Below are 17,703 nucleotides of genomic sequence, written 5' to 3'. Positions count from 1 at the left end.
GAGGCCGAGACGGGCGGATCACGAGGTCAGGAGATCGAGACCATCCTGGCTAACACGGTGAAACCCCGTCTCTACTAAAAAATACAAAAAACTAGCCGGGCGAGGTGGCGGGCGCCTGTAGTCCCAGCTACTCGGGAGGCTGAGGCAGGAGAATGGCGTGAACCCGGGAGGCGGAGCTTGCAGTGAGCTGAGATCCGGCCACTGCACTCCAGCCTGGGTGGCAGAGCGAGACTCCGTCTCAAAAAAAAAAAAAAAGAATTGGTGTTATAGTAGCAGGGCTACTAAATGCTGTATTTAGACATTAAGATTTGGTCTAACTTTATCCAATGAAAGGAATAGTAAAATGGGAAAGAAGGCTTGAAAACAGGTCAATACTAAATGAGGAAAAGGCTACCAATTTGTTGCTGTGATCCAGTCACTGTCTTGTGAGAGTTCTTTTCTTGAGAAGTTTACACATAGTATATTGCAGGGATCATGAAGGGTATAATTAGCTTATCATTAACTGTTTATCACATATTCTATGAAGTAGTAACTGTTAGCATGGATTTTTATAGAAGCTATTTATTTTAAATCCAAATTACTGGCTGGGCATGGTGGCTCACACCTATAATCCCAGCACTTTGGGAGGCTGAGGCAGGCAGATCACTTGAGGTCAGGAGTTCAAGACTAGCCTGGCCAATGTGGCGAAACCCCATCTCTACCAAAAATACAAAATTAGCCGGGCATGGTGGCGGTTGCCTGTAATCCCAGCTACTCAGGAGGCTGAGATGAGAATTGCTTGAACTTGGCGGGATGGAGGTTGCAGTGAGCTGAGATCACACCACTGCACTCCAGCCTAGCTGACAGAACAAGACACTGTCTCAACAAAAATAATAATAATAAAATCCAAATTGTCTAAAATGGATAAAGTCTAATGTTCACACTGGTATATATGTTTTTCATCTACCAAATACTATAAAATCTGTATAAGCAGTTTTTAATAATACTACTTATTTCTTTATTTCCTTATTTTACAGCCTTGCATTGCACCCTGAACGAGTGTTGGTAGCAACAGGACAAGTTGGGAAAGAGCCTTATATTTGTATTTGGGATTCATACACTGTGCAGACCATATCAGTTTTAAAGGATGTTCATACACATGGTATAGCTTGCTTGGCGTTTGACTTAGATGGACAGGTATGTGACAGTTTTTCATTTTTTTTCTAAATTGTATGTTCAAGTGTGTTATAGAAAATGATTATACATCTATAAATATTAATTTGGACACTTGATGGAAAGTATTTGTTCAAAGGTGGAGGTGGGTAGGTGGGGTGGGTAGTTGATATATAACAATGTGGTTTTTATTTCATCATGTCAAGAACTTTCTCAACTGAATTAATTACTACCTTGAAAGCCAAAATAATTTTGAGTCAGTGGAATATTACCTGGTTATTATAGAGATTTTTCTATATAACTCTTTCCAGTTAGGGTATTTTGATAGGACAGATGGATGATATCTTAGGATAATTAAGTTTCTTAGAAAGCTATATATATTTAAATTTTATTTTTTTATTTTTAGAGACGGGGTCACACTCTGCTGCCCAGGCTGGAGTGCAGTGACATGATCATAGCTCACTGCAGCCTTATACTCTTGGGCTCAAGCAATCCTCTTGCCTCACCCTCCTGAGCAGCTAGGACTACAGGCACATACCATCATGCCTGGCTAATTTTTTTTTTGGTAGAGATAGGATCTCATTGTGCTGCCCAGGCTGGTCTCAAACTTCTGGCCTCAAGCTATCCTCCAGTGTTGTTGACCTCCCAAAGTGCTGGAATTACATGCTTGAGGCACTGCACCCAGCCTATATTTCAATTTTCAGTTACCTTAAAGGTTGTCTATTAAAATTATGTTTTTGTTGAATATAATGGAACAATTCCTATGAGTTATTTTTTATACAAAATCAAAGTTCACAACAAAGGATATAATTATCACTCAACTGACTAATCAGTTTCTAAATTATCATCTACTTCTAGTCAATGATTTAAAAAAGTTAAGCAAGCCAAGGGCTTTTTTGTGGTACTTTTATGGAAGTCGTTATACCTAAAAATAGTTTCAAAGTTATCAGTAAAAAGTTGGATCTTGCAGGTTGTTCATTTATAATCTTTAAAAGTTTTATGTTATAATTAGACTTTAAAATCATTTTAAATTTTAGAACAATTTTAGTTACCTGCTTTTTAATTCATTAATTTTATAGATCTCAATTTTATAGAAACAAATTACAGTGTGTTCTATCCCCTTGAACATGATAACCAGTAGATGTTTTTCTATATTACTCTGAGGAATAGCTTCTTTGAGTAGCATAGGTTAATATGATTTTCTGGTAATGAGATGAGAGAGTTCCCTTGACCCCTTCATAGGACTTGTAATGGGTGTGGCTCATTTACTTGGCTGCGCAGCTCAAACCCCTTGCAGGAGTGGGGCACGCAGGTGAGAGGTTGCAGGAGAGCCGGGGCGAGTGCCTTTGGGTGCTGGCTTGCCTGTGGCAGCATCTAGGGGTTACCCACAACCTCTGGAGCCCCAGAGAGTGTGTGTTACAAACAATACTCTTTAACACTGGTAGCTTAAGTGTTAAACAGCTCAGTGAAGAGTCAGTGTGACAGCCTTTTTGGGTTCTTGCACCCAGTGCATCCTGAATTCTTGTCCAGCGTCCAGGAAGAACCAAGTCACAAGAACAGATTAAAGGGTGGTGTATATGGAGGATTTTATTGAGCAATGGAAGTGGCTCTCAGCAGGATGGGGAGCTGGAAAGGGGATGGAGTGGGAAGATAATCTTCGCCTGACCATCCCCGGCCAAACTCCTCTTGATGTGCAGACACTTCACTTCTCTCCTTCTCTGCAGTGCTGTTTTGCCCCTCTGCCAGTGGAGTTTGGGGTTTTTATGGGTACAGGGTTGGGGTTGTGGTGGGCCAGAGTGATTTTGGCAAAGGCAACATTTGGGCAAGAAAACAGGAATGCATGTTCTTATTTAGGGCCAGGGGTCCAGGCTTGAGGGTGGAACCCTTGCCAGGGACCCCACCCTCTTCTGCCCAGTATTTCCCTGCCTCCTGTTCATATTAGTAAGATATGACTTTCTGGTAATGGATCTATAAAGACTTAATTGTAATCTCTTATTTGGAAAAAAAAAAATGTGCTTCTAGGTTTATATCACCATATAGCAGTGTTTGGCAATTGCACAAACTTAATTCATGTCCCATTTTTGCTATAATTTTTCAAGTCTTAATATACTGTTGGAATTTCATTTTCTTTTTTAGAGGAAATAATAATACTTATCTATTTCATAGGAGCATAAAATGTTATAAAACAAACCTACAAAGTTATTTTTAAAAATCACTTAAGGTGTTATGAAATTCAAGCCATTTTAATTATAAATGTCTATAACATTAAATATAGATATTTTCTTCTTAGCTTTAAATTTACCCTTTCTAAATGTAATATATTGCATTGCTGAGGAATTTCTTTTATATATCCAAGGAGAAATCATGCCCATAGCTTTTACTAGTTGAAAGTGTTTAATTTCACTTATTTTGAGCAACTTATAAGAAAAGTCTTGGGTACGTGTATTTCATTATCACAGATCTTCATGAGAACATACTACTTAAAATTTTAAGTTCATGAAAACATAATAGCTAAAGGTGTTGAGCATATACTAAGTGCCAGGCATTATGCTAAGCCTGCATTATCTCATTTAATCCTTCCAACAACCCTATGGAATAGATGCTATTATTATCTCTTTCTTATTTAAAAATTTAGTGTGCTAGAATTTTTTATGGATACTTCCAATTCACTTAATGGACACAAGTAAGATTTTGTCTGGGAATAGGATCAGGGAGGAATTTGGGAAGATGGATAGAGTCTTCTTTATCTGGTTTTCTTTCTCCCTGACTATTACTTCTTATCTTTAAAGGAGTCTTTCCTTGTCTGCTTCTTAAATATCAGTGTTCTTCAGGAGTCCGTAGCCTTTTCTTTTCACTTTACTTATATTCTCTGGGTGAGTATATAGGCCCATGACTTTAACTTCCATATCAGCTAACAGTGGCTCTAGCTTCTCAACTCTAAATATCACTCCTGAATGTTCTGTAGATATTCCATTTTATACATTTAAAACTGAATTCTCTCTTTATTCGAACTCTATCAAAAAAACAAACAAACAAACAAACAAAAAACCCAAAAACCTCTTCCTCTTGGCTTCTGCCCTACCTCTCCAGCCTTGTCCCTTGCTGCTTTCCAGTTGGCACTCCTTCCCTCCCCTGGATTGGATTACTGGCACTCTCTTGAAAGCACCATAATCTCTTTAATCTTGAGGTCCTTTGTTCTGAAATGTACTTTCTATTACTTTTCTACAGACTGTCTCTGACTCTCTTTTCCAAGATATGGATTAAGCATTACTTTTGCTTGAAAACTTTCTTTATTCTCTTTCTCATCTACCAAGTTGGGGTTAAAATAAAAGAAATGATAAAGTAAAAAATGTTAGAAAGCTTGAAGAGGAGGTAATATTTGCTTTGTCATTTCTACCTCGTCCTGTCTGTTGTTGCATAACCTATGCATAGGGATATTGGTTTGAGCCATGATATGTTTATCAAGGCTACAGAGAAAGTGCTCTCAAGTCTAGTTTGTTATTGTCTGTACAGAACTAGATGTATTGACACTGTGTTTGGATACATGGAATTTTAAAGTTTTTGGCCAATTGTGGTTTGCTGTGTGTATTTGATGAGCTATGCCAGACAGAGGAAACATCAGTAGAAAGAACAGCAGTGCCCCTCCGGCTATTCCTCACTTGATGTACTTGTCTTGTGAAATTTTAACCTCTACACAGTATTCTGATAGCAAGAGGTAGATATCTTTGTTCTAGCTAGATTTTTTGCTGATGCCCTTTGGTTCCCAAATAGTAAATACTCTCAGGAGGTACAAATCATCTCCTCTTGTTCTCTGGGCTTTCTGCTAGCTTGATTTGATGGAGAGTCATAACCAACTGTATTCTGTGTCTTTTTATATAAATTATTCATCCTACCAATTTTGAAGTTTAAATAGTAGAAACTTTCTTTTCAGAAACTGTAACTGGATATTAGATGACCTTCCTCATTTGGACAGTTAGAGGGTGTAGGTTCTTAAAGCTAATTAAGGTTATGGTAAACTAATAGTAATAATAATAATATTACACAAACATTTATATAACATTAGCCATATACCAGCCACTGTAACTCCTTTAAGCAGTATATATGTTAATATTCATAGTAACCCCTGTGAGGTATTTTTATTTGTCCCCATTTAACTATGGTTATAGTAAACTAATAGCAATAATAATAATGATATGAAGCAAACATTTACATAACATTAACCATATATGAGGCCCTCTAATTCCTTTAAATAGTGTATATGTTAATTCTCATAGTGACCCCTGTGAAGTACTTTTATATCCCCATTTAATAGGCGAGGAAAGTAAGGTACAGGGAGGCTAAATAATTGTCCAAAGTCACCCCTGCTAGTAAGAGATGATGTTCAAACCTAGGCAATCTGCTACTAGAATCTGTGCTCCAAACCACCGTTTGATAAACTTTCTATAATAAGTGAAATAGTAAATATTTTAAGCTTTGTGGGCCATTTGGTCTTTGCTATAACTACTCAGCTCTGCCCTATAGTGTGAAAGCAGTTATAGACAATGAATGAAAGAATGAATGTGGCTATATTCCAGTAAAACTTTATTTACAAAAACAGGTACAGACAAGATTTGGCTTGAGAGATGTACTTTGCTGACCCCTGCTCTAAACCAGTACTTTTCACACAATGTGTTGTGGGTTTTTCCTCACATTTTTCTTGTTATTTCTTCTTTGACCTTTCAGTTACTTAGAAGTATGTTGTTAATTTCCAAATATTTGGGAGATTTTCTGGATAACATTCTGTTACTCTAATTCTGTTTTTGTCAGAGAACATACTCTGTATTTTAATTTTTAAAAATTTATTGACACTTTGTAATCCAAATTTTTGTGATCTTCATGATGTTTCATGTATATTTGGAAAGAATATGAAAAAGTATATTCTGCTGTTTCCTTTCTTCTGTTTATGGTGCTATTGTCATTTATTTTATTGATACTTCTACATATTTTGAAAACCACATAATAACTGTTATTTTGCCTTAGATAGTTGTTAAAATTTTTTTAAGAGAAAAATCTTATGTATTTACTACTTGGACACTCTCATATGTGTAAATCGTTTCTATTTGGTATCATTTTACTTCATTATCATATCTTGTAGTGCAGGTTTACTGATGATTCATTTTCTCAGCTTTTGTTTGCTTGGAAAAGACTTTGTTTTGATTCCATTTTCAAAGGATATTTTTGCTTTGTATACAATTCTATGCTGATTTTTTTTCTGCCTCAGCACTTTAAACTGTTTGTCCATTGTCTTCTAACTTGCATCACTTTGGATGAGCAGTCTAGGATAATTTTTAAATCTTTGTTCATCCATACAGCAGTTGTCCTTTTTTGTCTGGCTGCTGTTTAGAATTTGCCCTTTAGTGATGGCTTCAGCAATTTGTTTGCCATGTGTCTTGTGTGTTTTTTCTGTGTGAATGATTATCCTGCTTGGGATTTGTTGAACATCTTATATTTGTGGATTTATGGTTTCATCAGATTTAGGAAACTTTCTACTATTATTTCTTCAGTTTTTTTGTTTTCTTTTCCTCTGTCGTTTCTCTCCTTCTGGAGCCATAATTGCCTGTATGTTAGACCACTTGATATTTTCCTGCAAGTCATTGAAGCTCTGTCAATTCTTTTTTTCTTTTTCTTTCTGTACTTTATTTTGGATGGGTTCTATTGCTATGTCTTCAAGTTTATTTATCTTTTCATCATTGTCTAAGCTGCTGTTAATCCTTTGGAGTAAATTTTCATTTTAGATAATGTAACAGTTTTCTATGTTGTTCTTTTATATCTTTTCTTTTTTTATTCTTGGTATGTTTAAGATAATTCTTGAGTGTCTTGAAAATGTTAATTTTAACAGCAAATGTCTCCTAACCTTAATTATCTCTGGGTTTCCTGAGCCTATTTCTATTGATTTTCCCCAGGTTATGAGTCACATTTTTCTGTTTCTTCACATATCAGTAATTTTATTATATCCTTTTAAAGTATATGGACACTGTTCTGGCAAATAGTCAAGTTCCTCATGAATCAGTTTCATCTTTGTGAAAAGCCTGCTTTCAAATTTTTATGAGGCAGCACTAGAATAGCTTTTGCTCTAGAATTACTGGTATAACTTCACTATTAAGGTATGACACTCCCCTCCTGACCTCAGGATTCCTGATGACTGCCCAGCGAGTTCAAAGAGATATCTTCATTCTGGTTATTGAGAATTTGAGTGATTCTGGACCGTTTGTGATCTCTGAGAATTTTTTGCTTTTAGCTCTCTAGTAATTGTTCTTTTTCTAGAATTTCTTCTTTGCATGACCTCATAGAGTTCATCCTATGCATGCAGAGATTAATATTCTCAAATCTTACTATAGATAGTTTTACTGGAGCTGTTTTCCTGCTCTGCAAATTCTAGCCATCTTGTCCTCTCTGAACTCTAGGCTCTGTTTGTCCAAATTAGTAAGTCTACTGGGCTCTATTTGGATTCCACTTTTCTGTGCCATAGTCTGGAAATTGCCTCCTAGATGGAAGCTGGGGTGATTATAGGACTTCACTTATTTGTTTTTCCCTCTTTCAGGGTTCACAGTGCTTTACTTCCTGTTGCAAATGTCTCAAAACATTTGTTTCATGTATTCTGTACAGTTTCTAGCTGTTTATGGCAGGGGCGGGTGAGGGAGGGTAAGTTCAGACTTTGATACGCCTTCATGGCTAGAAGTCCATCTTTTATGTTTTTAAACCTCTCTCATACTTTCCAATCTCACTATCCACTTCTCTTTTGAACTTTGTCTTTTCATCTCCTGCTAATCTTGTATTTAACTCTTCCATTGAATTTTTAACTTACTTTATTTTTTGTTTCCAGAAGTTCCGTGTGCTTCTTCAAGTCTCCTTGGATACTTTTTATAGTCTCATATTTTTTGCTCATATACAGATATTTTGAATCCTTAATTTTATTTACTCACATTAAGCTTATTTTATGTTATTTATCTAATAATTCCATATCTGATGTTTTTTGCAAGGTCGACTTTGCTGTTTGTTGTGACTTGCCCATTCTCACTCATGGATTCTTATTTTGTTGTGTCTGTGTGTGTGGTTGGGGTGGTTTGTTTATTTTTTTAGCTGCTGCTGCTTCTTATTTTTTGAGACAGAGTCTCGCTCTGTCTCCCAGGCTAGAGTGCAGTAGAGCGACCTCAGTTCACTGCAACCTCCACCTCCTGGGTTGAAGTGATTCCTCTGCCTCAGCCTCCTGAGTAGATGGAATTATAGGCGTGTGTCACTACGCCTGGCTAATTTTTGTAATTTTAGTAGAGACAGAGTTTCAACTTGTTGCCCAGGCTGGTCTCAATCTCCTGGCCTCAAGCAGTCTGCCTGCCTCGGCCTTCCAAAGTGCTGGGATTACAGTGTGAGCCACTGTACCTGGCCTTTTTTTTTTTTTTTTTTTTTTTGTAGCTTATTTTTATTGAATTGCTACCTATAGGAATTCTTTGAGGGGTGGATCGAAGTTGCGGTACTTCATTTAGGATTTATATTTGCTTGGGCCACGTTGTTGAAGTTGCTTGAAGACACAACCAACCCTGAAGACTAGTTTGAATTAAATTTCCTAGTTGAAGGATTCATGTTTAATGTGAATTTAGGCCAGCAACCATGAGAAGGCTGCTTGTGGTTACAAATGTTCAGGGAGGTGTTTCTCCCTCTTCATGAGTTGCCTCCCCTTCTTTAGGAAGGGGTTATTTGTTGTTTCTGAGAGGTTTACTGGGTTAATCAGAGGCGATCTGCAATTCAAATCCCCACCTTAGGTAGGCCCTCGACTTTGTCTCCTATTCTTCCTCAGGCCACAGCACAGAAATCAGGGGTACGAGAATTCACCCGATGCCTTTAGAGTCCAGTAGGTGTAGGTATTTTCTCACCCTCCGGGTTTCCCACTGGAAATCACTTTGGTTTTGTTCTTAGATTTCTTAATTCTTCGACAGCTCAGCAGTCCATTTAAAAAGATGATTTTACATTTTATCTAGTATTTTTAGTTTTTGGTAGGAGGTATATTTAGGATATTTTGTCAATCCTACTGTTAGAAATGGAAGTCTCTGTTCTGTTTCATAATGTGAAGATCTATACATAAGTGGAAACACTAACAGGGTGAAATACATTCAGCCTTTATGAGGTAAATATAGATGTGTATGTTTTGTGCTTATAAAAACCCATGAGTATAATTTATTGGCTATTTATAATTTGGTTTTTCTTTGATTTGTTTGCCTTTTTATTCCTTCCTGGACTTTGTGGACATAATTCAGCGCTTGGTTTCAGTTGGACTGGATTCAAAGAATGCAGTTTGTGTTTGGGACTGGAAAAGGGGAAAAATGTTGTCTATGGCTCCTGGTCATACAGATAGAGTAAGTATTCTCTTTTGAGATTTCTAACGAGTACTGGAAGGGAAATACCAGAGGAGACTTCAGGGGATTTTATTCTTCTGGATTTTGTTATTGCCAGATTGGTCGTATGTAATTAAAATTTTGCAACTGGTAAATAATTGTACAGATGGAAAAACTCTTAAAGTCTTAGAGTACATGTGTATTGTAGGACTTGGAAACATCATTTGATATGTATAGCATTGGCATAACACTTTTTTTCTTGTTTTTATTATACTTTAAGTTCTGGAGTACATGTGCAGAATGTGCAGGTTTGTTACATAGGTATACACGTGCCATGGAGGTTTGCTGTACTCATCAACCCATCATCTACATTAGGCATGAGACTTTTAACCCGGTGTTTGCTTCAGTAAAAACGATGTATTTCTTTCCATTTTTTAAAACAGTTTTATTGAAATATAGTTGATATACATAGGGATTCACATATTTAATGTGTGAAGTTTGATGGGTTTGACATATGGAGACACCCATTATTCAAATCTCAATTTAAAAATTGAATGGTTTGAGCCTAGGGTCTGTTTAGTTTGGTTTACCACTAATTTGTTACATATGTATTATAGTTAAGGTGAAAAATGATGTTGCTTGTATGGTTTTAAAATTGCGTATTACTATTACATTTTTTAGAGACCTAACATTTTTAACTGACAACTTGTTAGAATATATATTCCTCATTCCAAGTTGTATATAAACAATACATCATAGCCAGCTTTTAATGAAATGTTATACTATTTTTATGGATGTAGATCAAAAAAGTTATAAACTTCTAAAAGTATCTAATTTGTGTGTATGTATGTGTAGTAAAATCCTAACCTGAACCAGCACAGAGGTATGGCCAGTGATTCTGTTTGGTGGGAATTTATGACTCTAAAAGTTGGGTAGAAAATTTTGTGTATATTCGCATTTTGGAGAATACATTTGATTTTTAGTAGCTGCTCAGAGAGGCCTGTTACACACACACACATACACACACACACACAAACACACAATTTAATCCATTATTAAAATGTTGGATATATTTTATTAGACAGCTGGCATGTTCTTACCTGTTTAGATCAAAGCATTTTGCACATGACTATTGGGAATTTAATAAATAGACCCATTATTATAAAATATGACATTGTCAGTGGAGTTTTTGAAAGTATTATTGTGGTTGAATATTTCAAAGTTGCATTGATATGTTTTTCATTTAATCTATATTATGGTGAGTTGTTAAATATTAACTTAAATATGTATTATTTCTTCATTATCACTAAAGAGCATCACTTTTGTAAATTTTTAGAGTATACCAAAATGTAAAGTGTACATTTTAGTATACCAAAAATGTAAACCTTTTAGAGGTAGGTTGATAAGGTGTCAAAGAAACATGAAGACTACCAGAAAGCAGAATAAATGAATTATTTTTTAAATGTTAGTTTTTCTTTCATCATTTGTTTAATTATGTTTCTAATTCATATTTTATTTCACCTGGGTTTTTGCTTGTTTGCTTTTGTAACAAAATGTTTTGCATGTGTTTAGAATTTATGAAATTTTAGAAAATAATGAAGCCTGGAGACTCCCCAAAATTTAAGTATAAGTTAACTTGGACCTTGAAACACTGAAAAAAATTACTGTAAAATCGGTGTTTGGATTCTTTATGTAAATAGTTCTGAGTGATAGAAAGCTATAAAGATGTTTCTTTCTTCTAGGCTGTATGAGTGTCATGTTCCATTCTGAATCTCTCCTCTGTAGAAATTATGCAAGCACCTCCCTTCATGCCCTAATTCTGTTGAACCATTCTTGTTATTTATGCACCAATCTTTTTAAAAAATTAAACATAAATGGAGGTGTTCAGTTTTACTCCAGTAGTGTTTGAAGTTCATAGAAACTAAGAAATACTTTTTATTTCTTATCAGTTTCAAATTTGCTTTATTTCTCATAAGATTTTAAAGTGTGGGATTCTGATTATTATTTATTGAGTAATTTTATTTTATGATTAGGAGTTTGGGCCATTTGGTCTTTTGGACAGGATTTTTAAATGATTCTGGAAATAAGTATTTTAATCATGAATCTGATTTGTTTACAGATATTTGATATTTCTTGGGATTTGTACCAGCCAAATAAACTTGTCAGCTGTGGTGTAAAACATATCAAGGTACTAGAAGGGTCTTGTTTTATAATAGTCACGTTTAGTTCTCTGCTGCTAAGTATATATCTCACTGTTAACAATTTAGACTACTTTCAGAATTTTGATAATACTTACTTTTAAAATGGCAATGTTTTTATTGTTCTTATGTTCAATCAAACAAATATGTATATTATTTGCTTTGAATTATTGTAAGCGATATAGGTATGAATAGGAAATTAATAAGCCACATTCCATAAAGCAATTTGTTATCCAGTGAGGCAGGATTTACTGTGTCCATCCTGTTTCTTCATGTTTCACTTACAAAGTAAAATGTTGAGAATAGGAAACAAATGAAGAGTTTTTCATTTACATAGATAGAATGGTGTGGGAGAAGCAACATGAGTAGACCTGGCTTTGCCATTTATTAGCTGTTTAACCTAGTATGAGTTATTTAACCTCTTCGAGCTTTTTTTTTCTTCACATTTTAAAACTGTGACTGCTGTTACCATCCTCAAAGAATTGAAGATTAAATAAGGCGGCAGTATATATTCAAGTGCTTGTCATAGTGCCTAACACATGGTCTGCATTCTGAAAGTGTTGCTTTTCCTTTTTCTATGTTCGCTCCCTGATTTGACCTCAGCCTTTACATTTTTTTTTATTTGACAAATAATAGTACACATTCATGGGTACACAGTGATGTTTTGATACATAAAAATGTATGGTGATCAGATTAGGGTAATTAGCTATCATCCCAAACATTTGCTATTTCTTTGTTTTAGGACCATTCAATATCTTCCTTCTAGCTATTTGAAACTGTCTATTCGTATTACCTATAGTCATTCTACAGTGGTATAGAGTAGTAGAACTTATTCCTCCTATCTAGTTATAATTTTGTATCCTTTAACAAATCTCTCCTTGTCCCTCTCGTAGCCTTGATAGCCACTATTTGCTTTGCTTATGAAAGCTCTGGGTTTTGTTTTATAATTACAGCTCAGATTTTGAAGCCTGTAAAGTCAGTGGTGATATTCTTTATTATGTTTATACTTACTTTTAAATCGTTGGAACAAATTGGAAATAACTTGCTTTACTTCCACTGTCTGTTGTAACAGTTCCTGATAACAGTTAATTCCTAGTGAATTAAGGTTCTGTGTTCACATTCTTTATTTCAATATGCTTAACTCCATCCACATTTTCTCCAGTGCATCTTTCACTGCTGCTGCAATTCTGGATTTGTTATTCTGGTATTGATTTGATTGATGGACAGTAGTAAATATTTATTTTTGACAAATATTTAATACCAAAAAGGCTGTATGCTGGGCTTTAAGGCACATGATATAAGCACTGTGAAAGTAGAGATTTTTGTCTTGTTCATCTTTGATGGACAGTATGTTTGATATGATACTTGATATATATTAAGTGCTTAATAAGTGATTGGCAAATTAATTATGAATAAAGAGATCTTACTATTTTATATTATAAGTAAAGCTAAAGGCTCCATTTTCAGGTTTTTATAAAAAGCTCATTTTCTCAAACTAAATAAACTATATACTGAGTTACATTTCTTTTCCTTTGCTAGAAGAAATGAATAGTAACATAGTTCTCTTTGCAGGCAATACGTGTGAGGAAATTAATTCCCAGAGATGATCTAGAACTTCACTGTCCAACCATACGTAGCTATTTAAACATAAATTAGTTAAATGAAATTTAAAATTCATTTCCTCAGTCACCCTGGCAGTACATTTCATATGCTTATGTATCTAGTGGTTACTGTATTGGAAAGCGTGTGTGTGTGTGTGTGTGTGTGTGTGTGTGTAAGATTTTCATCATCACTGAAAGTTCTATTGGACAATATTGATTTGGAGTCTAGAACAATGGTTCTTAACCCTTGCTGAGCATCAAAATCATTTGGATACCTGGGCTTCATGCTTCAGAGATTCTGTCCCAGTTCGTCTCAAGTGGGAGTCCAGGCATCCCATTTTATAATTTCCCTAGGTGATTCTAATGTGAAGCTAACACTGGGAATCACTGATCTAGAAGAAAATAATGGATTCAAATTAGGACATGCTGAAAGAAAGAGAACAAGCCACTTATATACACAGAAATTGTGGAGATTTTAAGTTTAAAAAGTATAAAGTTTCATTAATTAAAGTATTTATTAGATCTTTGAATAGATAATGATCATAATTTTTAGTTATTTGAGGCTTCAAATTTTAAAATAAGAATGTATGATAATAAATTATGTTATTTTAAATGTTAATTACTTATTACAAAGTTGAATTTATTCTTTGGGCCTAATTTCTTCATGCAGAACTATTTAATGTATATATCTCTGTCCTGTCCCATTTTTTTGGTTTATTTTTTAGAGATGGGATCCTACCATGTGGCCCATGCTGGAGTGCAGTAGCTATTCACAGGCGTGATTTATAGCTCACTGTAGCCTCAAACTCCTGGCCTCAAATAATCCTCCCACCGCAGCCTCCCAAGTTGCTGAGACTACAGGCATTTGCCACTGCGCCCGCTTCCCCCCAACTCCTTTTTCTTTAAATTTCTCTCCTTGAACTATAAAATTTACCTAAATCCACCTAATAGAACAAAACCCCTGGTAATGAAGATTCATGTTTAACTTCTTATTGTCTCCCAAGAATGAACAAATCATTACCCATGGACATCTATCTTATTTTTTTAAGCTTTACAAGCAAAGCAATTGGTCAGCTTTGAAAATATCAAATATTACAGCTACAATAAGCTGTAGCATACTCCTTTTTTCCTATCTTTAATGTTTCTATCAGAGAGAGAACATTAGATTTGGTCCTTTTTCTCCTTAGTCTATGATGACTTATCTTCATTTTCATTGCTAACCCGTTCCCAACTTTTTAACCTAAATTTTTTTGTTTTGTTTTGTTTTTTCTTGAGACAGTCTTACTCTGCACCCAGGCTGGAGCGCAGTTGTGCACTCTCAGCTCACTGTAACCACTCTGCCTCCTGAGTTCAAGTGATTCTCGTGCTTCAACCTCCCGAGTAGCTGGGATTACAGGCATGCGCCACCATACGTGGCTAATTTTTGTATTTTTAGTAGAGATGGGACTTAGTCATGTTGGCCAGGCTGGTCTTGAACTCCTGGCCTCAGGTGATCTGCCTACCTTGCCTCCCAAAGTGCTGGGATTACAGGCATGAGCCACTGAGCCTGGCTTAATCTAAGTTTTATACAGATTTCTTTTCAGAAACCTAAGGAAAGCGTAGCATATTTTAAAAATAATCTGATTAAAACCCCTTATTCTTACAGATAAGCATTGAAACCAGTGACTATAGCTATGCTATAACATAGCTTTTGACAAACTAGGATGAGAATCTGAACGTTGAATGCTATTTTATCATAAGGCAATTTCTTAGTTAATTTGTAGCTCACTGCTGTAATAATAGCATCAAGGTATTGGGAATGTTTTACTTTATTTTGTAAGAATTCTCTGGTAATTTGATTATACTGTATACCTTTTAGTTCTGGAGTTTATGTGGAAATGCTCTGACCCCAAAACGAGGTGTCTTTGGTAAGACGGGTGACCTTCAGACAATACTGTGCCTAGCCTGTGCAAGGGATGAATTAACATATTCTGGTGCACTCAATGGGGATATATATGTCTGGAAAGGAATCAATCTTATACGAACAATACAAGGAGCCCATGCTGTAAGTATATTTAAGTATTTTAAATACTTTAATGTGTATTGCTTAACCTTGTGTCAGAATGACATATTACTTAACCTTGTCTTAGAATGACAGACTGCATAATATAGTATATTGTTTCTAGTCAGTTTGGTTGCTTGAAAAATGCTTTTCTAACTGAATTATATATTTGTTTTCAAGATTTCAATGAAGAAATCAGTTAGACTCATTGACATTTATTACATTAGTATAGTTAGTATCTTGTTAAAGCTATTGCTTTAGTATGGTGTCTTTCTGAAGAGTAGTGTTGAAAAAAAGCTTGTTAACTTCAATCTAAAAGTATTCTAGATTAACCACACCAGAATAAAGCTAGTGCTCTTGAGGCTAATTTACCAGAGGTAATTAAGTTTTTGTGTAAATAACTTACTAAACTGAAAAAGAAATCTGCTGTTTAAACTGTTTAGTTTTTTTTGGTTTGAGCTTTTTAGCAGTTGGGTCCCCGTTACAAAGTAAAGGGAGCTGGATAGCACAAAGCCGCCACGTTGTTAACAGCAAGATCTTCATGTAGAAAAGTCCTCAGTGCATTACATTTCTATTAATTGGATTTTCCTACCCTTTGCTTTTTTACTTTTTAAATTTTTTGTTGTTGAATTGTTTTTATTTCCTTTATTCATTTGAATATTAGGGTTATTAATCTTTTGACAGTCATATGTGTTGCAAATATTTCTCCAATCTGTTTGTCTTTGCTTGTTGTATCTTTTCTCATATGAACAAATTTAAAACTCGTGGGTGATCTGGCATGCATAGAAATGTCTCTCACAGCCCAAAGTTACCTAAATGTTATTCTGACTTTTTCTAATATTTTTATTTTTTATATTTAGTTATAAATGGTTATATTTTGTTATAAATGGTTGTATTTTATGTTCATCTGTAATTCATTTTTACATGTGATATAAGGTTTAAATTTATTTTCTTTTATGTTTTATCCATATAATTAAATACCACCTTGGTTATATATAGTCATGCTTTGATATTTTGTGGGGATTGGCTCCAGGACCACAGATACCAAAATCTGCATATACTCAAGTCTTGCCCTGGGAAACCTGCATATGTAAAGCCCTCCCTATCTATGGGTTTTGCATCCCATAAAGATTGTATTTTGATCTGGGTTTCATTGCTGATGTGGAACTGTGGATTCAGAGCTGACTGTATTTATTGAAAAAAATCCATATAAGTGAACCAGTGAAGTTCAAATCCACAAGGGGCAACTGTATTAAGTTCCTGTGGACTTACTTCTAGATTTTCTTTTGTGTTTTCTGATGTATTTGTTTATTCTTATATCCTACCAAAATATTGTTAGATTGGTTTAAAAGGGTTTCTACCTTCATATAGTAGATGTTCTTAAAAAACATTTTTTGTTAAATTATTTTATTTCCTCTTCTAGGCAGGAATTTTTAGCATGAATGCTTGTGAAGAAGGCTTTGCTACTGGTGGCAGAGATGGTTGTATTCGTCTTTGGGATTTAACTTTTAAACCAATTACTGTGATTGATCTCAGGGAAACAGACCAGGGATACAAAGGTAATAACAAAACAAATGTCTTATTACTAGGCAAACTCTAAACTTCCCAAAGATTATCTCTTTCTTTCAGTAAGTATCAATGTAAGTTTTGTAAATATAAATAAGACTCATATTTGCCTCTTTACCCTGTATGCATTTGATTGAAATTCTTCTATTAAGGAGAAATTTTGCCTGTAAAGAGTTTAGGTTCATTGTTAGGGGAAAGATGCTTTCATAAATCTAATGTCTATTATAATGGGACCTATAGAGAGATGTGAGAGGGACTCACTTAGTATCTTTGGATTTTGAAAGTATTTTACTATTAGAATGCTAACTATAACTATTTAACAAACAAACTATTCTAAATAAACAGTTGGGGTAAATGATGAGGGTTGGGGAACTTTTGTTCAGGATGATTTAAATGTGGATAGATGTATTTTTCCTTCATCCAAATTTGTCAGCAATTGGGGGACTTTTTTTCTCTTGGGGATTAAAAAAAATTGATGTAATAAAACAGGACCTTTTACTATAAAAACTACCCACAGGTTTGTGTTTAAACCATATTCCAGTCACCTACAAGTTGTGTGACTTTGGGCTGGTAATTTACCCTCACTGTAAATGAGAATAAGAATAAATATATTATTTAGGATATAGGATCAAATGAATTGATATTTCTAAAATGTTTATAAGGATAACACATAATAAGCATGTAAATATTAACTTATTCTATTTTCATTAGTTTTGCTAAACATTATTGTGCTTTAAAGCTTACAAAATAATTTGAGACTTTTTCTTATCTGATCCTCA

General features: G+C 34.7%; 1 protein-coding gene across 1 annotated transcript in view; it reads left to right on the top strand.

Moving 5' to 3' along the window:
* EML5 (EMAP like 5) overlaps positions 1 to 17,703 on the top strand; it is a 192,335-nt gene that overhangs the window by 37,502 nt on the left and 137,130 nt on the right. The window contains exons 2-6 of the mRNA XM_015144346.3: positions 1,017 to 1,176; positions 9,441 to 9,539; positions 11,638 to 11,706; positions 15,176 to 15,361; positions 16,782 to 16,917. Coding sequence (XP_014999832.2) covers positions 1,017 to 1,176; positions 9,441 to 9,539; positions 11,638 to 11,706; positions 15,176 to 15,361; positions 16,782 to 16,917 — 650 coding nt within the window. The remainder of the gene's footprint in view (positions 1 to 1,016; positions 1,177 to 9,440; positions 9,540 to 11,637; positions 11,707 to 15,175; positions 15,362 to 16,781; positions 16,918 to 17,703) is intronic.

The sequence above is a fragment of the Macaca mulatta genome, chromosome 7 (assembly GCF_049350105.2).
Source record: "Macaca mulatta isolate MMU2019108-1 chromosome 7, T2T-MMU8v2.0, whole genome shotgun sequence".
In the NCBI taxonomy this organism is placed as follows: domain Eukaryota; kingdom Metazoa; phylum Chordata; class Mammalia; order Primates; family Cercopithecidae; genus Macaca; species Macaca mulatta.
Note: the sequence above shows the minus strand (reverse complement) of the source record. Positions and strands in the feature narration are given on the sequence as shown.